The 18,725-nt window shown below is 42.7% G+C and overlaps 1 protein-coding gene across 2 annotated transcripts in view; it reads left to right on the top strand.

Annotated features, from left to right (window-relative positions):
* ca9 (carbonic anhydrase IX) overlaps window positions 1–18,027 on the top strand; it is a 92,945-nt gene extending 74,918 nt beyond the window's left edge. The window contains exons 9-13 of one of the 2 annotated variants that reach the window (XM_067985046.1): window positions 433–477; window positions 3,697–3,738; window positions 9,303–9,323; window positions 12,647–12,737; window positions 16,445–18,027. In XM_067985046.1, coding sequence (XP_067841147.1) covers window positions 433–477; window positions 3,697–3,738; window positions 9,303–9,323; window positions 12,647–12,737; window positions 16,445–16,505 — 260 coding nt within the window. In that variant the 3' untranslated portion in view covers window positions 16,506–18,027. Of the gene's footprint in view, window positions 1–432; window positions 478–3,696; window positions 3,739–9,299; window positions 9,324–12,646; window positions 12,738–16,444 lie in introns of both variants that reach the window. The other variant, XM_067985037.1, reaches the window with a different exon arrangement.
* The last annotated feature ends 698 nt before the right edge of the window (window positions 18,028–18,725 follow it).

Here is an 18,725-nt window from a genome sequence, read left to right as displayed (position 1 = left end):
ATGGTCTATGGAAGGGGAACAGGCATGATGGGGAATATGACCTTTTTTGTTTTATGTTTTCTTATATCCTTATGGAACAGAGTCAATTGTGATGGAAATGTCAACTGTATAGACTTTGCCTTAAGGCAAATGAACGGGGGAAAGATAAAATGCAAATTTTATAATCTCGTAGCTGTTAGGAGTTTGCCTCAGTTATTTTGACTGGCTGATCCTGGTCCATCAAGACTCAACTAATAAACCAATTGAAAGTGAGCAGATAAGTGACAGTGACTGGGGCTTCGAATAGAACCTTTGCTTATATAATTTCTGCTTAAAGACATTGCTTTACAGATTAAATGTGCTGAATATTCAATCTGATATCAGAAGTCAGGTGCAAAACTTGAAAGTTGAGTGCGCCATCTAGCTCTTCAAATAATACTTTTCTGCCCACAGTTCCTAAGGTGGACTCTGCTGAATCAGGTGGAGATGACAAATCAGGTAAGGTGATTTCTCTTTTTATGGATCAGTCTGACAGAAATAGTTATAGTTGAACTGTGCTTTTCTGGGACTTTTTTTTATATATGTGAATATAACCTGTAAGAAAAATGCATTGCAATTTTATTTCATTCTGAACATTCTTTTTAAACCTTCAAGCACCACCGATAAAATAACTAATTTTGACAGAATCTTTTAGCTGACTACCAAATTGTTTTTTGTTCTGCTGTGTTCCTTCTATTTCTGGTGCAAAAAATATCAAATCAAGTGTGTTGCCTTTAAGGTAGCCTGAGGTCAAACTTTAAAAATCGCCATTTTGATTCGTTGAGATCCTTTAAAACCAGTTTCAGCCAATTAGAAACCCAATGTCAATGGGTAAGTCCCTTGCTCTCCCACAAACTTATTGAGAAAAATGGTGCATGAACGAGTTATAATGGAGGGGTAGGACTTTATTCAGCTGCCCAGGGTGCCAGTTTTGAAGTGGGATCAGTGAGAATAAAGTTCCAGGTAGGAAAAACACATTAAAAAAATAATTAGTGAGTGAGTGCATGTTGGAAGTAAGGGACTGCATGAGGTGTGTATGGTTGCTGGACATTTGCTGTATTTGAACAATTTTTTTAAAAATCAGCTTATTGTTTTGATTTTTGATATACAATTGATATGAAGTTTATTTGCATAAAAAGTTAGAATTGTTAAAAAAGTTATTTTATTGATACATTTTTCACCTCCAGGAACTATAGCTGTAAATACTTTAGGAGGTAGGGGAATGAGGGCAGCATGTCCCACACAAATTTTTTATGGCATGGCTTATGTCTTCCTCTTCCCCTGCTCCAAATCGCAAAATTGCCCCGATCTCTCAGCCCCAACTGTTTAAATGTGGTTGTGCCCCTGACCGTACTATATATTACAGTTATGTAGCCAGATTAAAAATAAGAAGTAACTTACATTTATAAAGCCCCTCATCACATATCTCAGAAACATCCCAAAGTGCTTCACATACAACTAATTATTTTGAAGTGTTGACTGTTGTTATGTAGGGAAATACGGCAGCTAATTTGTGCTCAGCAATTGGATGAATGACCAGTTAATCTATTTTTGTGGAGTTGGCTGAGGAGGAATATTAACCAGGACGCTGGGAGAAATCTTTGCTCTTCTTCGAAAAGTGTCTTATGCAGCCCACCTGAACCACAGGAACAAGCAGACATCTGGTTTAACATCTCGTCTGAAGGACGGCATCTCTGACAGTGCAGCTGGCACATTTTAGAACTTTTAACTATTTGGCCAAGGAAGGATTCTGGGTCAATTCATATTAGGATGATGCTCTTAAATTAAATTCAGTTCACGATAGGTTAAATCCATAACACACTTCTGGGAAATGTTGATTAGATTTAAACGAAGCATCCCGTATATCACATCAGTTTGAGACAATAGATGTTCATTAAGACTTTCCAATAAATACTCATGCATAATTTATTGGAATGGTTTCTCTAATGTGAGCACAGCAGGGTTAGCTGTCTAGAACCCACACCTGGGAGAGCAGTAGGAGGATTACTTGGCAGCTCAACTGGCCAATCTCTGGGCATGGATAGCTGGAAGTGGGCCAGAAGTAAAGCCTTTGGCTTCCTCTCCAGCAAAGAAAGGAAGACTGTCTGCAGAGGAGGTCAGACACATACAAGGAAAGCTCCCTGTCTAAGTTTATTACTGACTAGTTTCAGAAAACTGTGAACTGGAGTTGGCTACCAGGGATAGTGTGATGTGCTTTGTTACTTTATATGTTATGAGGAATGTTATGAAATAGGTTAAAATTCACCAAGTATTATTCTGTTCGCTCACATATTAAATATAAAATAAATCAGCTTAATGATTTAAAATTGGTCTCATCTCAGTAGAGTTTCATTGTTATGACCACTATGTCACGCGATCATATGACTAGATATTGGGCAGTAAAGGTAAACTCCTGAATGTAAGGATGTGGGATCCGCTTATGGGACAGCCATTAATCCTGAGAGAATACCTAGTACAGCCCAGAAATTTATTGCAGCAGCACCCCCTCAATCTGGAGTTTCAGTCCAGATTATGTGCTCATATCCTGGAATGAGACATGAACACATGATCTTCTGAGTCAGAAACAAATTTTAAGATTATATTAGGTCATGGAGTTGTAGTGAATTCTTTCAAAAAATATATCTGGCACGGAGATGGCAGTAGTTTATGAGCTAAAGTAATTACATGTTTTAGAAGTAAACTGTTTACCCAGGGATTCTCAGGTACATGACCAAAGGGTTGGTGAAAGATCAAGGCCAGAACAAGCCTTTTTTTATGAAGGCTATGAAATTTGTGTAGGTTGTTTGCTGCGCCATAGTTGAAGTGAGTGGGAAGTTGTATAAGTTAATTGTGGCAGTAAAACTTACCTTGGACTTTGCCTCAAGATCAACACAGGAGGATGAACGTTTTATGATGTTAAAGCTGTTACAAGTTTGCTGCAGGTGTTTTTTCTGTCCCAGGCTGAGGCTTATTCATCAAGTCAAAGCTAGACTACTGGAGCGAAATAGGTCGATGAGCAAGGGTGACTGGGTTGAGCAAGATTTTCCATGCTGGTCCAGGTGGTGGTGGGGCTGTTGGTAGTGGGAAATGGGCCAGGGAGCCATCTGCTGGGTCCTAGCATCGGCTGCCACCTCTGGGATTTTGTCCAATATAGAATATTTCCAACCATATTTGGGCGGGCGTACACAAATGGTGGTGTGTTCATGGCATCCAGCATTGCGAAAATGGCGGAGGAGCAATCAACTGCATTAGGCAAGGCACAATATGTAATTTTTTTAATTAATAAATAAATGTTGCCCTGGGGTCTGCCAGCCACATGACCCTGCAGCAGGTGGCCAAGGCCTGTGGCAGACATTTTCCTCACCCCTCCAAGACGGCAGCCCTGCGCAGCTGAGAATACTGCCAAGAACCCGCCTAAATTATACAAAGAGCACTGACCTGGGAAAATGGGTCAGGGTCAGTGGTCCATGAGACGGGCAAGTTCTGCCCATGAACCGTGGGATTCAGACTGGATTAGAAAATCCAGCCCATTTTGTCATTATCTTCGTCTGCACAAAGATATTGCAATTATTGGGTGAAATGCTTTTAACGTTTAAACTGGTATCAGTTTTCAAGGCTTCTGTGCCTCCAGTACATTCCCTATCACTTCAGATAATATTCTGTTTTATGTTTTAACAGACTCAGAATCTGGTGAATCACATGTGTACAGTAATAGCTCAGGTAAGAGGATTTTTAATGCAAAGCACATTAGGGAATCTGACGCACAATATTAATTATAGTCAAATTGCGTTTTCCAGGATTGCCTTACTGGCAGAAAAAAATGTGTGAAAAAGTATATGGGGCCAAATTCCCTTGGCTGTTCCACTGGACTTTTGCTGTAGTCCAGTGGGAGTTTGGCAGAGCGGTTTGGATAAAGATCAGGGCCCGGATGCGCCAGGTCCTGACCTTAGTTGAGGAAAGCTCACCCCTTATGAGGGCACTGACACCGAGGGGGTGGGGCTGGTGACCGGGACTCCCTAACTGGGACTTCCCGCTTCCTTGGTCTGTAAGGGACTTTGCGTAACACTGGAGGCTGGAACAAGTGAGCTGAGACTTACTGGCCTCAAAAAGGCACAAGTGGGCCTCACCATTGTGAGTGGGGTGGTGAAAGGAGAGAGCAACCTGGACTGGTGAAGATTAGGAGATTAGGTCATTCTTTCTTTAACTATTATGTGTTATAAGCTGGATGGCCGGGTGGTGAAGGATCGAATACTAGAGTCTGGTCTTCAGTTACTTCCAAGCCTTTATTCACAGAGATCAATATTACACCACCCCACACCCTATATCAGCACTCTTATAAATGGATACAAGAGAGTTCCCAATTGATACGCACCACCTGAATACAATTAACACTAATTGATATAAATCACATGGATACAATTAACATTACAGGGCTCCGACCCCCCGATGACTGACACCCGATGACCCCCGACCCCCAGATGACCCCCGACCCCTAACCCCCCCCCCATCTAAGACTTACCTACTCACATCCCCTTCCTGGTTTCCCGGAGGGGTTTAGGTAAAGTAAATAAAGAGAAACTGTTCCCATTGGTGGAAGAGTTGAGAACCAGAGGACACAGATTTAAGGTGATTGGCAAAAGAACCAAAGGCGATGTGAGGATAAACTTTTTAACACAGCGAGTAGTTATGATCTGGAATGCGCTGCCTGAAAGGGTGGTGGAAGCAGATTGAATCATGGTTTTCAAAAAGAAATTGGATAAATATTGGAAGGGAAAAAATTTGCAGGGCTATGGGGAAAGAGCGGGGGAATGGGACTAACTGGATTGCTCTTACAAAGAGCCAGGACAGGCTCGATGAGCCGAATGGCCTCCTTCTGTACTGTAGCGATTCTATGGTTTACCTGTGGCCATTCACCTCCTTCAAATTAGATAAATTGGATTATCATAGTCTACAGACCAAAAGGTAACAGGATTCAGAACATTTTACATGGTTATTTTTATTTCCAGTTTTGCCTCTGAGTTTCTCCCCTTACCCCCATCTCCCCTGCATTTGTCAATTCTCGCAGATGGTGACGACCAAGCAAGACCTCACCCAGATGGTCTTCTGTCACAGCTGGGTTTGGATAGTGAAGCCTAGATATTCCACTATGGGTGCACTTTACACACGAATAGTTCGAAACGAGTGTTACACTGTCTGCAACTGAACTATGTGACTTTCTGTGGTCAGTTCGTTATCCTAATTATGCACAGCTTCAGGTGCAGATTTTCACATGTGCAGGAAGCGCACCAGTGGTACAAGCAGTAAATTACATATAGGTGAAATTTAAAGGATGTAGACAATTAAAGACAAATGTCAAACAGACAGAGAAATGAACTCCTAACTCCATGGGATAAATTATCCTTACTTTAAACAACAACATTCGCCAGGAAGTGCCAACAAAATTCATTCTTCCTTTCTACAACTACTTCTTAACTTTGTGACTAACCTTGTGCCAGCTTACTTACTCCAGTTCCTAATTTACTACTCCTACAAAGTACTCGCTGAGTGATATAAATTTGAGTGGTGGGTGGCTGAATTGGTTCCCCTGGAGTCTTAGAGACCTGAAGTGACTCTTGACTCAGTGCATCAGAGGGACCAGCTTCCAGCAGCCTGGCACTTGCAGTAGCAAGGGGAACCAGGCCCATATCTGAAGCTCCCCCATGTGAAGGCATTGGAAAGGGTGTTAAGGAAATGGGTTGATTGCCACTCTCTGCAAGACAGCTACATCTGTGCCCACTAAATGCAGCCCACTGGTACTGGGCAGTTTCTGAGATGCTACTAGTCACGGATGGATAGTCCCAGTGAGGTTTTCAAGCACTGTTAGCTGCCACTCTGGAAGCCACCATTGTCCTTAGAAGCTTTTCCTGGTGCCTTGATGCTGCAGCAATCTCACTGGCTGTCAGAGTCTCCAGGTCGTGCAACTGGAGGGGTGTGGAGGGAGCAGAGAGAGCGGAAAGGAAAAGTAGAGGGGTGGTGGGGCCCAAACGTTCTTAGCGTCCAGGACCCCAAGAATTCTTAATGCAGCTCTGGCAGCATCGGAAAATCTGGGGGCCTTCCACCTGCTGATACTCCCAAGGGTGCTGCTCCTTCTACCATCTTGCTGAAAAGTGATGTTGCCCTGTAACTGGCTGGAGCCTTTTAAATGCTGCACCAGAGTTGTACTTTTCTCTTTCCCAACAGTAGTAAGCCAATCTTACTGGTCTGGTTCTGGCCTCCAAAACACCCCGCATGGTTATTGAGAGTTCTGGAAGGAAATTGCCACAAAGTTAGCTATGGTTTCACAATGACGGTTGTTAGGACCACCTCACCAAATGGGAGGAACAGAATCCGGGTTAATGTGCAGACCCGAATAGTGTCAGGGGATCTCTTCCATCTCATCCGAAAGACAGCACCTCCAACAGTGCAGCACTCCCGCAGTACTGCACTGAAGTGTCAGCCTAGATTTTTTGCTCAAGTTCCTGGAGTGGGACTTGAACCCACATCCTTCTGACTCAGAGGTGCAGGAGTTCTACCACTGAGCCAAGGGGTACTGGTGGGTGGGCAGAAAAGTACCTATTGTGCAGCCTGACCCGATATTCTTTCCATAGAACCATAGAAAAGATATAGCACAGAAGGGGGCCATTCAGCCCATCATGTCCGCGCCTGCTCGAAGAACAACCAGGTGCCTATTCTAATCCCACCTTCCAGCACCCGGTCCGTAGCCCTGCAGCTTACAGCACTTTAGGTGCAGATCCAGGTACTTTTTAAAAGAGTTGAGGGTCCTTGCCTCCACCACCAATTCGGGCAGTGAATTCCATACACCCACCACCCTCTGGGTAAAAAAGTGTTTCCTCATGTCCCCTCTAATCCTTCCGCCAATTAGTTTAAATCTTTGTCATCTAGTTCTTGAACTCTCCGCTAGGGGAAACAGGTACTTCCTCTCTACTCTATCTGGGCCCATCATAATTTTGTACACCTCAATTAAGTCACTCCTCTGCTCCAAGGAAAACAACCCCAGCCTATCCGATCTCTCCTCGTAGCTGCAATTTTCAAGCCCTAGCAACATTCTTGTAAATCTTCTCTGCACTCTCTACAGGGCAATTATGCCCTTCCTGTAACGTGGTGACCAGAACAGCACACAATACTCCAGCTGTGGCCTTACCAGCGTATTATACAATTCCATCATTACATCCCTGCTTTTGTATTCTGTACCTCGGCTAATAACGGAGAGCATTCCGTATGCCTTCTTCACAACCTTATCTACCTGTACTGCCACCTTCAGGGACCTGTTACATGCACTCCAAGGTCTCTCACTTCCTCTACCCCTCTCAATATATTCCCGTTTACTGCGTATTCCCTTTTACTGTTTGCCCTCCCTAAGCGCATTACCTCACACTTCTCCGGGTTGAACTCCATTTGCCACTTTTCCGCCCACTCCACCAACCCATTGATATCTTCTTGGAGTCTACAGCTATCCTCTTCACTATCAACTACATGGCCAATTTTTGTGTCGTCTGCAAATTTGCCAATCATGCCCCCTACATTCAAGTCCAAATCATTAATATATATCACAAACAGCAAGGGACCCAACACTGAGCCCTGTGGCACACCACTGGAAACGGATATCCATTCGCAAAGGCATCAATTGACTTTTACCCTTTGTTTCCTGTTACTGAGCCAATTTTGGATCCGATTCGCCACATTTCCCTGTATCCCATGGGTTTTTACCTTTCTGACCAGTCTGCCATGTGGGACCTTGTCAGATGCCTTACTAAAATCCATGGAGACAACATCCACTGCACTACCCTCATCAATCCTCCTTGTCACTTCCTCAAAGAATTCAATCAGATTTTTAAGGCATGGCCTTCCCTGAACAAATCCATGCTGACTATCCCTGATTAAACCATGCCTTTCTAAGTGACAGTTTATCTTATCTCTCAGTATTGATTCTAATAGTTTTCACACCACCGAGGTAAGACTGACCGGCCTATAATTGTTCGGCCTTTCCCTTGTACCCTTTCTAAACAATGGTACTATGTTTGCAGTCTTCCAGTCCTCCGGTACCTCCACTGTATCTAGTGAGGATTGGAAAATGATCCTCAGAGCATCCGCTATTTCATCCCTGGCTTCCTTCAATAGCCTAGGAGACAATCCATCCAGCCCTGGTGACTTATCAACTTTCAAGGATTCCAGTCCCTCTAGTACTTCCTCTCTCGGAATGTTTACCTTATTCAATATTTCACACCTCTCCTTTTTAACTACTATGTCCGGATCATCCCTGTCCTTTCATTGGTCTTCTATTTCCAAACACCTCAGATTGAGGAATTCCCATTGGAAAACCCATTGGTTCTGGTTATGATGCCTGGGGCAAGAATAAGCATTATAACCATTGGGACAAAGGCTTATGAGAATGTGAAGAGCCAGCAGGAAAAAAAGCTATCAAATGAGGAATAATGGTCAAGAAATGGCTGAAATGCATCACCCTATTTGTGCTTGTAAATTGAGTGATCCCAACCAGAAAATCTGGCCCTGAGTGTTAATAGACCCCTGAATGAAGTGTCAAGGCTGAGCCTGATCCTATCCTCATCCCGCATTAGCAGTAATCTTCTAGCAGGAGATGCTGGACAACAACCAGGAACGGGAATCCTAGTGATTTTTTTTGTGCTTTCCCAGTTCTAGTACCCCCACAGCACATGCAGCTCAAATAGCTCAGTGAACACAGACCAGAGAGAAAACCTGGGACTTCTTTGACTGTATAGCTCAGTTATACAATACGTAATACATTTATCCATTGACCACTGGGGGTCTGTTGGAAGTTTTTTTTATAGTAGCCTGCTTCTCAAATAATTAAACATGAAATTCTCAAAACATTGCTATTAATATCTGACAAGTTAATACCTTTAAAATTGTTAAGTTACTGATTTAAATCAGTGGGTCTATAAACTTGGCCAGAAAAAGCTGTTTATTTTTCACTGATTCCTGTCAGGGGTGGGACCTTAAGGATATTACTAGTTTGTGTAATTTACCAGATCCCCAATGTGCTCTCATATCTGAAGTGCTTTAGTTACTTATATCTGTTGTTAGCTGACGTGTTCCAGACCTTTCCTTTCTTATAAAATTGTTGTGTTAAAAAGGTATTATGTTTTCAAAGGTAAAAGCTTGACAAATAACTATTTCTTTGTAGTGTTTATTAATAAGTGGTATATGAACAAGCCATTTCTACACTGTGTAACTTCTGTTTCTTTCTTCCTCTTTCAATTCAGTAGATGGCAACCATGTCACTTTAGGTAAGTATTTTAGACTTCTGTGATTTTATTCTCAGCTTTTGTTTTTGATAGAAAACAATTATTCAGCCCTTGTGGATCTAACTCAGTGCTGGTGATAAAATCATGTTCTGATTTGACTAAAAGCTACATGTTAACAGATGTCTCTTGTTTCCCCTCAGTTCAGATAATGTTTACTCAATGAACTAATAACTAAAGAATCCAGACTTTATACAATCATATTAAACTTGAAAAACTGCACGAACACTTAGCAATAAGGACACAACCTTAAACTGGGCAACCAGGGGTTGTAAAATAAGATAGAACTCTTTTGTTCAAATAACCAAATAGAAATGCACTGGCCATTTTTAATTTCCCTTAATAACAACAGCTTGCATTTATATAGAGCCTCTAACATAAAAACACCCCAAGGCAATTCACTAATGGAAATAGACATCGAGCCATGGAGGAAGAGATTAGGAGGGATGACTGGAAGCCTTATTAAGAAGATGGGTTTTGTGAAAGTTCTTAAAGAGAGAGAGAAGTGGAGAGGAAAAGAAAGAAGTAGCAAGGTGGAGGGGTTTAAGGAGGGAGTTCCAGAGAGTGGGCCCAAGACAGCTAGAGGCTCTGTCACCAATGGTGGGCAAAGAGAGAAGGACTTACAAAAATAGCCCAGAGTCAAAGACCAAAGGGTGTGGGACGAAATGGGTTTGAGAAGGTTTTTAAAGGAGGAGAGAGAAGAGGAGGCAAAGACATGAAGATAATTTGAGACAGGGACAAGGAATTTAAATTTAATACATTGGGGGATGCAGAGGCAGTATAGGTTAGAGTTTTGGACAAGTTAGAATTCGTGGATGGTGAATGATAAGAGACTAGAAAGGATGGCATTGGAATAATCAGGAGGAATTGAACTCCCTCGGCCGGTGAAAACCAAGGTGGAGGGTGGGGGGTAAAATGGTTCGGGTGAAATGCTCACTTTGGTCCTGTTCTGTTCAGACTTCAAAATGCCTGATTTTTCAGGCGTATGAGGCATCAACCTGAGTCAGGCGGAAGCCTCATAAATGTATCCAAATTGGGGTCCCATTACATCAATAGGCTCCTGATGCTATCTTAGCTCAAAGGGGAGCGGTGGGCCCACAGCAGCCGCTCCGGCAGCTACAACCAGGTCAGAAGACCATAGAGGCTTTTGCAGGTAAGTTTAAACCTTTCCTTTGTGGGGCTAGGTGGACAGAAAAATCAGGGGAGAGGGGGGTAGAGGTGTTTTGGTGTAGAATGAAGGATAAGCTGATGCTTGATGCAGAGGCTAATGGAAGAGAGAAGGGAGGACATCTTGGTGAGGAAGTTGACATGGGGATTAGGGTAGGAGGATGGAGCAGGGTGAGTTATTTGAAGGAAAGGAAATTGCCAGAGAAGCAAAGGGATTGGCCAAGATGTGACACTGTAGTGGTTCAGGTGGGGCAAGTGATGGAAGGTATTGCCAGGTGAGGAGACATCAGTGAGGGGGAAGGAATCCGTGAGCCATGTTTTGGTCAGCATCAGAATGTGAATGGAGTCATCCATAATGTGGTTGGTGTTGCTGCTTTGGGGGTTCGAGCAATGGGTGCGATGGCAGGCATGATGGAGAATGCCAGTCTCCTGACCCAAACCCATAATTCTCTGCCTGCTGAATCAAGAATGTGTCCTGTTCTTTTTTTATGCTGAAAGTGAATCACCATTCAGAGCTGGGTAGCAATCTATTCCACAAGATAATACCTGCAGCATATGGCTTCTTTAGATTGTACAGTCATATGGACTGCAGTGGTTCAAGAAGGCGGCTCACCACCACTTTCTCAAGGGCAATTAGGGATGGGCAATAAATGCTGGACTCGCCAGCGACGCCCACATCCCATGAACGAATAAAAAAAAATCATTTCCCCCTGCTAACTATATCCCATTGCCATTCTTATTTTTACTACTTTCTGAAGAGATAGGGGCTTGAGAGTTAGGTTTGTGATTTGCTGCGTTAAAAAATAGAGTAACACAAATATAGTTGCAAATTTCAAACCTTTGAAAACTGGAATCCTGAAAAACCACAGAAGTAATCACTAGGAGCATGTGTGCCACGGAACTCACTGACCCCGCTGAAGTTCATGGGGTGAGGAGGAAGGAGCAGACTTTTGGCGGTTTGGTGCATCTGCGGCAACCCCGGTGAAAATATTGGAAATACCGGCAGATGCTGGCCGGCCCGGGGTGTGCCAGGTACCCCCCAGTAAAACATTCTGACTGTCCCATTGCCCCCTTACAAAGGAAGCTGCCTTAAAAAGTAAATAAACAATTTTGACTCCCGCCCCCCGCCCCCCATCTTTGGGGATCCAGTCGCCGACCTTTTCTTGAATTCCCCAGTGGGCCCTACTTTCACCAGTTTTCACCTGTGCCAATGCTATGCTGGTTCCTCACTGAGGACCGAGGAATAGGATCTCCTGGCCTAAGGAGTCCCTGTCCCCTATTCCATGGTCCCTTGTTGGGTGCAGGTTCCACCCATAAGGCGATTCAGGGAACTCTACCACAAAGCATATCCAGGACCTGGCCGAATTGGCAGCCATCCAGCTGACTCCTGCCAAACCTATAGTAGGAATCCATTCGAATGGCCAAGCAATTTTGGGGCTTAAATCGTTAGAAAGCTCACTTTGTCAACTGGCTCAATGGTAACAGACCCCTTCAATGGGGTTCTAAACAAAGAAACTGAGTGGACTGTGAAGTAAAGCGAACATATTCAGGTACCAACCTCAGGCCCCAAATATCCCACTCTATCACCATAACTACGGCGGATTGGGAATTGTTGACCCTCAATGAGCTGGGAGCCTAACCCTGCCAGAGTTTTCAAGGTCACAGCAGGGATAGGCCAATACCATAAATCTGGTGGATGCCCTTAACAGTATTTGGACATCTTGGGCGGCACTAGGGAGGGCAGGGATTGCAATAAGGTGATTGAAAGCCATACGGGCTCAAAGCTGGCAGGACCGGCTAAAAAGAAAGAGACATTGTGCAATCAACCCTCTTTATCAGAGGGCCTATTTCATTGTGGCTGGCTGTTATCTTCTGGAGTATTCCAGGCCATTACCGCAACCTGCAGCACTCCTGTGAGACCCACTTCCTCCATTCCATTGAACTGGACGCTGGTATCTTGCTGCTGTCCAGCTTGCTTGGGGTCAAGAGGCAGGAGCAGCGGATGATGCGGAACTTCCGCCCACTGTGCCCCCACAGGAAGCTCCTATGGTCCACTGGTCCCAAGGAAATTCGAGGCCTCTCGCTTTAAAACACATCCTTACCTGTTCAGTTCTAATCAATGTATTGTTATGTATCTGTAGGTGAAACGCTGGCCATCATATTTGGGATCCTGTTTGGATGTACTGCTTTGGCCTTTGTAATTTATGTGATGAAGCAAAGGAAAAGACAAAGGTAAGAACACTTGTTATCCATTGCAGAAATAAGTAGAGACCTTTAACAGCATTATAACAGCATATACAGATTTAATCAAATTATTTCAAATATACTAGTCCATTAAGAGATTTTTACTTTTATAAATGCAGAGAATGGTACAGTATCAGCAAACAAGATACTTAAAACTGAACACAGCATTTAATATAAATGTATTTATGAGACAACAAAGAAAGAAAGAAAGCAAAACATGAGGACTCTTCTCAAAGTGAAACCATTTCTATTGTCATTGTTCGAGGGTTGCTCTATTGCTCTTCTCCTTATTTAAATGGGCAGACTATTATTGGACTTTATTTCCAGTTCTGGGCACCGCACTTTAGGAAGGATGTGAAGGCCTTAGAGAGGGTGCAGAAGAGATTTACTCGAATGATTCCAGGGATGGGGGACTTTAGTTACATGGATAGACTGGAGAAGCTGGGGTTGTTCTCTTTGGAAGTTGTTCTCCTCTCCAGAGACGGTTGCGAGGAGAGTTGATAGAGGTATTCAAAATCATGAAGGGTCGAGACAGAGTAGATAGAGAGACACTGTTCCCATTGGCAGAAGGACTGCAGCGTTTCGAGAAGGCGGCTCACCACCACCACCTTCTCAAGGGCACTTAGGGATGGGCAATAAATGCTGGCCTTGCCAGCGACACCCACATCCCATGAACGAATTAAAAAAAGAGGGTCAAGAACCAGAGGACATAGATTTAAGGTGATTGGCAAAAGAACCAAAGGTGACATGAGGAAAATCTTTTTTACACAGCGAGTGGTTAGGATCTGGAATGCACTGCCTGAGGGGGTGGTGGAGGCAGATTCAATCATGGCCTTCAAAGGGGAACTGGATAAGTACTTAAAAAGAAAAAATGTGCAGGGCTGCGGGGATAGGGTAGGACTAGCTGGATTACTCTTGCAGAGAGCCGGCGTGGACTCGATGGGCCGAATGACCTCCTTCCATGCGGTAACCTTTCTATGATTCTATTGTGAACAGGCACTTTTAACAGGTTTGCAATCCTAATTGCGGTTATGGTTCAGACCTTTACCCGATGCTTTTTATTCATGGGCACAGCGACAGTTTACACAGGCAGGCTTGCACCTCCTGGTGAACTCAAATTGATAAACTCATGTGTGGTGTGGACAGATTAGTGAGCCACAGGATTAATGTGCCATAGGCTTAACAATTAGAGTTATTCCACGTGAGTTGCTCAATCATGTTTTTGGTAGGTGGAGAAGCATTGCACTGTTGGACAATGCAGTTCAGACTAAACTACCAGTCAAGTTGATTGCCTGAAAGAAATTCACGCAGGAACAGATGTAGGTCATCCAACCCTCAAGCCTGTTTATAGTCTAGCAATGTTAGACTTGCACACAATTTTCTGAATCTGCCTTGAATCTCAGCCTCTTTCAGAATCTTTAAACTGAGTCATTTGATAGTCCTTTATGTAGGTATACACCTCCACCCACAGAAGTCTGTCACTCCACCATGATGTAGAAATACCATTGAATTAAGTGAACTAAACATCCTAGGGCTGCTGCCCAAACAGTCTCCCCACTTCCATTGAAGTGGAGCTGCTGGTTCTTTGTCAACAGGCTGGTAATCATAATATAACTTATTTCTGTCACCAGAATAGATGGGGACGTTTACTAGGTCAGGCCATCGGGCCTTTCATGTCACAGCTGTTAATTTTGAGACAACTGCTTTCCTTTCTGGAGGGTCAACCATTATAGGCAACAATTTCTGTCTGCTTCCCCAGTTGGCCCTCTTGCTTCTGACCCCTTTCAAAAGCCTGATGTGTTTGGCCAAACAATCTTGATTTGATACAGTTAGTATAATTATTCCCCTCTGGGCTAACTTCCCTAATCCGATTGTCTGCTCTAGCCAGTATTGTATATTCACACTACCTTCAGGTCAAGGACAAAATAATTGTTTTCAGATATGAACTGGGAGTTACATTTAACTTTTGTGGCCCATTGACCAAATCAAAAGTTGAATATACTGCTTTTATAATACGAAGCAGGGTAGAACTTTGTATCTGTCACAACTGCCCCACTGTCACTGTTGAATCGATCAAATCCTATCCTCAGCACTGCAAAATTTTAACTTAAAGGAAATATATTTAAATTATTCTTGAAATATCAGAAAACAATAGAGTTTCTTAGGCTAATGGACCATGTCCCGTGATATTGATGTTTTCAGCAGTAAGCATTCATCATTCAGTTAAATCTTTGTTAGAGAACAGAATGTAGTGTTAATACCATGAAAACAAGCTTTGATATCAATTTTAGTCAAGTACAAAGTCAGCATAGAAATGAACACTCAGAAAGTTGGGCTCATTATGCAGGTGTTATAAGCAGCAATGTTAACCAATGCTAACCTCAATCTCAACAGTGCCACTAGAGAGAAGCACAGTGTGGAGACCAGGCACTTTCCTCACGAGGAGAGAGGGAAATCCAAGGGCCATGACCTGAGTTGCTGACACATCTCCCAGATAGTGGATGGCTAAGGAGCAGAATTGGCAGGAACTTGGAAGCAGATCCTTGGCCCATCTCTTTACCAGGGAAGATGTGAAGTGCAGAGAAACTATAGCAGGAGGCAGAATATTATTAAATAAATTACAAAAATACTGCAGCCCTGAAAATCCATAGCGTTTTTGGAGGATTTAGGGGTAGGTGAAGATTAGTGGGACCGGAAATTGGGGTTGACCTGGTTATGACGGATCTCTGCCCTTATCTGCCAAATGCTGGTGTACAGTACTTCAAAACTGGGTAAGTTGGACCCACAGGACTGTTTCATGGCCAGTTTCAAGGCATGGGATAGTGAAGAAAGAACATTTTTCTTTCTTTAACACTGTTAACACTGCTGCAGACCTTTAAGGTCTGCACAACTTTCCAGGCCTGATTTGAAGTGAGCTGCAGTTCTCAGGCGGTGGTCCCACCCAGCGCTCCGCAGACATATTTATATCAATTCCAAAAACCAAATGGATTCAGCCAAGGGCAAGCTAACTGCTGGTGAAAAGCACACAGCCTGACTGGCTGGGTTGAAGAGAGTGGAGGGGAGGACAATCAGGGCTAGGATGTTGAATGTAATCATAATTTTTAAAACTTACATTTTGAAAAGAATATTTATGATGAGATTCCTCTTTCTCTAATTTTCTTGCCCATTTTCTCTGCTCCTCCCTTTAAGGTACTGACTCTTGCTGGACTACAGTTCCACGGGTAATGACAGGTTTCTGGTATCTTGACCAAGTGGTCATTTTCACATAGGAGCCTAGAAAGTGAATGTCAACAGGCTTTTTGAACATAGAGGGCATCTCACATAACATCCAGCAGGGGTTATCAGATGGCGAGCAGAAGCAAGACCTTTGGCTGATTGTCCCCCCCCTTTCCTAATCCAGAGGCATGGAGGCTGGGTATAGCACTCTAACAAGTCAGCTTCTGCCAGCGGAAGCAGTAATCACACACCAGTAATCGACGGCCTTCAGATCTTTATGGCTTGGTATTACACCAGGCCTTTACCCAAGACTCTTTTAATATAATGTCCATCGATGCTTACGACGCTTATCTACTGAAAGTATTTCTTATGAAAGGGAAATTACGTTCTTTGTGAAAACCTACCAGATTTTCTCTTTCTGAATCCTTTCACGGTGATTTTTCAATTCATATTGCAAACTTTTTTTTTACTTTTTGCAGGTCAAACACTGAAAGAGGACAGAAGGTGATTTACAAACCTGCTGCTACAATGGAGGCATGAGATCGCAGCGAAAAACTTTACCAGTTGGGAATCTGGAATTGAACCTGGGTATTAGAGCAGAAGTTATTGATTTCTAGGGAACAAATTACTTGTTTATTATCTGCAGTCATCGAGACTTCAGATGTGTGGCTCAGTGCAGTTTGAAACTGCTTCTGAATAAAAATTGTTCTGTGCAGTACTAGGAGGAAGTAAACCTTTGATATAATACTGCATTGTAGCAATGAAAATAAATGGGGTACCGAAAGAGTAAAGCAGTACAGCACTAAAGCAATTCCACTGAGGCTATTGATTTTTCATACACTAGAAGGATGTTAAACAAATCTGATCAGTTGTATAAAGCAGTTAATCAACTTTAAGTGAATTAGTAGGTGCTTATCTATGTTTATCCTACATTAAATGTGTTATATAAATGCAAGTTATGTTGTTATCTGCTTTACTGTATGGCACAGGATGTCACACACATACTCGGTGGTGGTGGGAAAAGGAATATTGTTGAAGAGTGCTTGGGCATATTTATTGAATGCGAGCGACACTGATTGCACAAATGGGCCCAATTATATATCTGTGGTGGTTCAAGTGTCATTTTGTGACAGGGAGGGAAAGGAATTACACAAAAAGATATTTGTGCCTCTTAGCTTTGAACTGATATTTTATAAAGTGGCATTAAGTCAGTACTAACCCATGCTGGAAAAAATGGGTGGATTGGCACAGAGAAATCTTTTTAGAAGAATTACTATGAACCATAATTGGCAACAATTGCAACAAAGACATCTTTATTACAGTCTAAATAACTCTTTGGAGTAAAGGAAACATATAATCACAAATCAAGAGAGAAGACCCTGTCCCTCAGGGTAGCACCACAACAACTTGCATTTATATAGTGCTTTTAATGTCAAAAAGCATTAAGTGCTTCACAAATTCAACTAGACATGGACATGAACTCTGAGGAGGGAAGGATTAAGAGGGTTGACCACAAGCCTAATCATAAAGATGGGTATTGAGTAGGCGTTTAAAGGGGGAGGGAGAAGTGGAGTGATGAAGGGTTTTAGGGAGGGAGGTCTAGAGAGTCAGACCATGACAGCTAAAGGTTCTTCCACCAATGGTGGGGCAAAAGGAAGAGGAGCAAACACAAAAGACCTGAGCCAGAGGACCGAAGAAGGTGTGGGGGCGATAAAAGGCTGGAAGAAGTTGCAGAGGTAAGGTGAGGCAAGGCTGTGGAGGGATTTAAAGATAAGGATGAGGAGTTTAAATTTAATATGTTGGGCCACAGGGAGCCAGTGTAGGTCAGTAAAGATTAGCGTGATGGTCTGGGCAGGATAGGAGCAGCTTTAATTAATTATGCTGTTTCCACAATTTGTCACTTTACACGGATTTCAATGCACTGTTTAAAAGAAATATTTCTGAGTACTGCTTCAAAATTGAACAAAGAAATGGTTCCGCTTTCAAGATAAAAGATGTTTCATGACAATGTTAGTGACTTGAACAAAGCATTCAATTAATAAAATCCTCCTCTTTAAAAATGTTTTAAAGTTACTCATTATGCTTGTAATTTGACCTTTACATCAACTAATATGGGTATCTAGGTTATTGATTCTAAATAAAGGGAGAAAACTCCTAAATACTGACACATTAACACTCTATTTGTAATGATCAGAATGAATTCCTTAGTCTTTCTATCCAACGAAAGATGGACTCATCCGATAAATAAAACAGAAGCAGTAAGTTAAATTACCCACTGTGTTTCAGGCTAACTTTTCATTGTGATACAGTAGAAAATGTAAGGGAATGGATTTCCACAGGGGGGGGGTCTCCTGATGGTTCGCATAACTTCGGGCAGGTAAATGGAGTTGAGGTACAGATGAACCATAATCTAATTGAATGGTGCAACAGGCTTGAGGGGCTGAATGGCCTACTCCTGTACCTGGAGAGCTGGAGAGCTCCCCTGCTCTTCTTTATGGTTTTCTTACTGTATTGGCCCTGCACTGTCATAAAACTATGGAGTACATGTGTAAAATGAATGTTTATTTATGAGACAAATTCTTGATTTAATAAATGGTTGATTTTTTTTACCAACAAATTATTTTTTTTGCTAATACGTCCTTTCAAACTGTAGCAGTACAGGGTAAGTGTGCCACTGAGAGCTCTGAACTCACCTCCTTATTGAATCACACTTCTTAGATAGTTACATTTCTCAGCAAAACCAATCTTAAACTTTGAAAA

The sequence above is a fragment of the Heptranchias perlo genome, chromosome 1 (genome assembly GCF_035084215.1).
Source record: "Heptranchias perlo isolate sHepPer1 chromosome 1, sHepPer1.hap1, whole genome shotgun sequence".
NCBI lineage: Eukaryota > Metazoa > Chordata > Chondrichthyes > Hexanchiformes > Hexanchidae > Heptranchias > Heptranchias perlo.
Note: the sequence above shows the minus strand (reverse complement) of the source record. Positions and strands in the feature narration are given on the sequence as shown.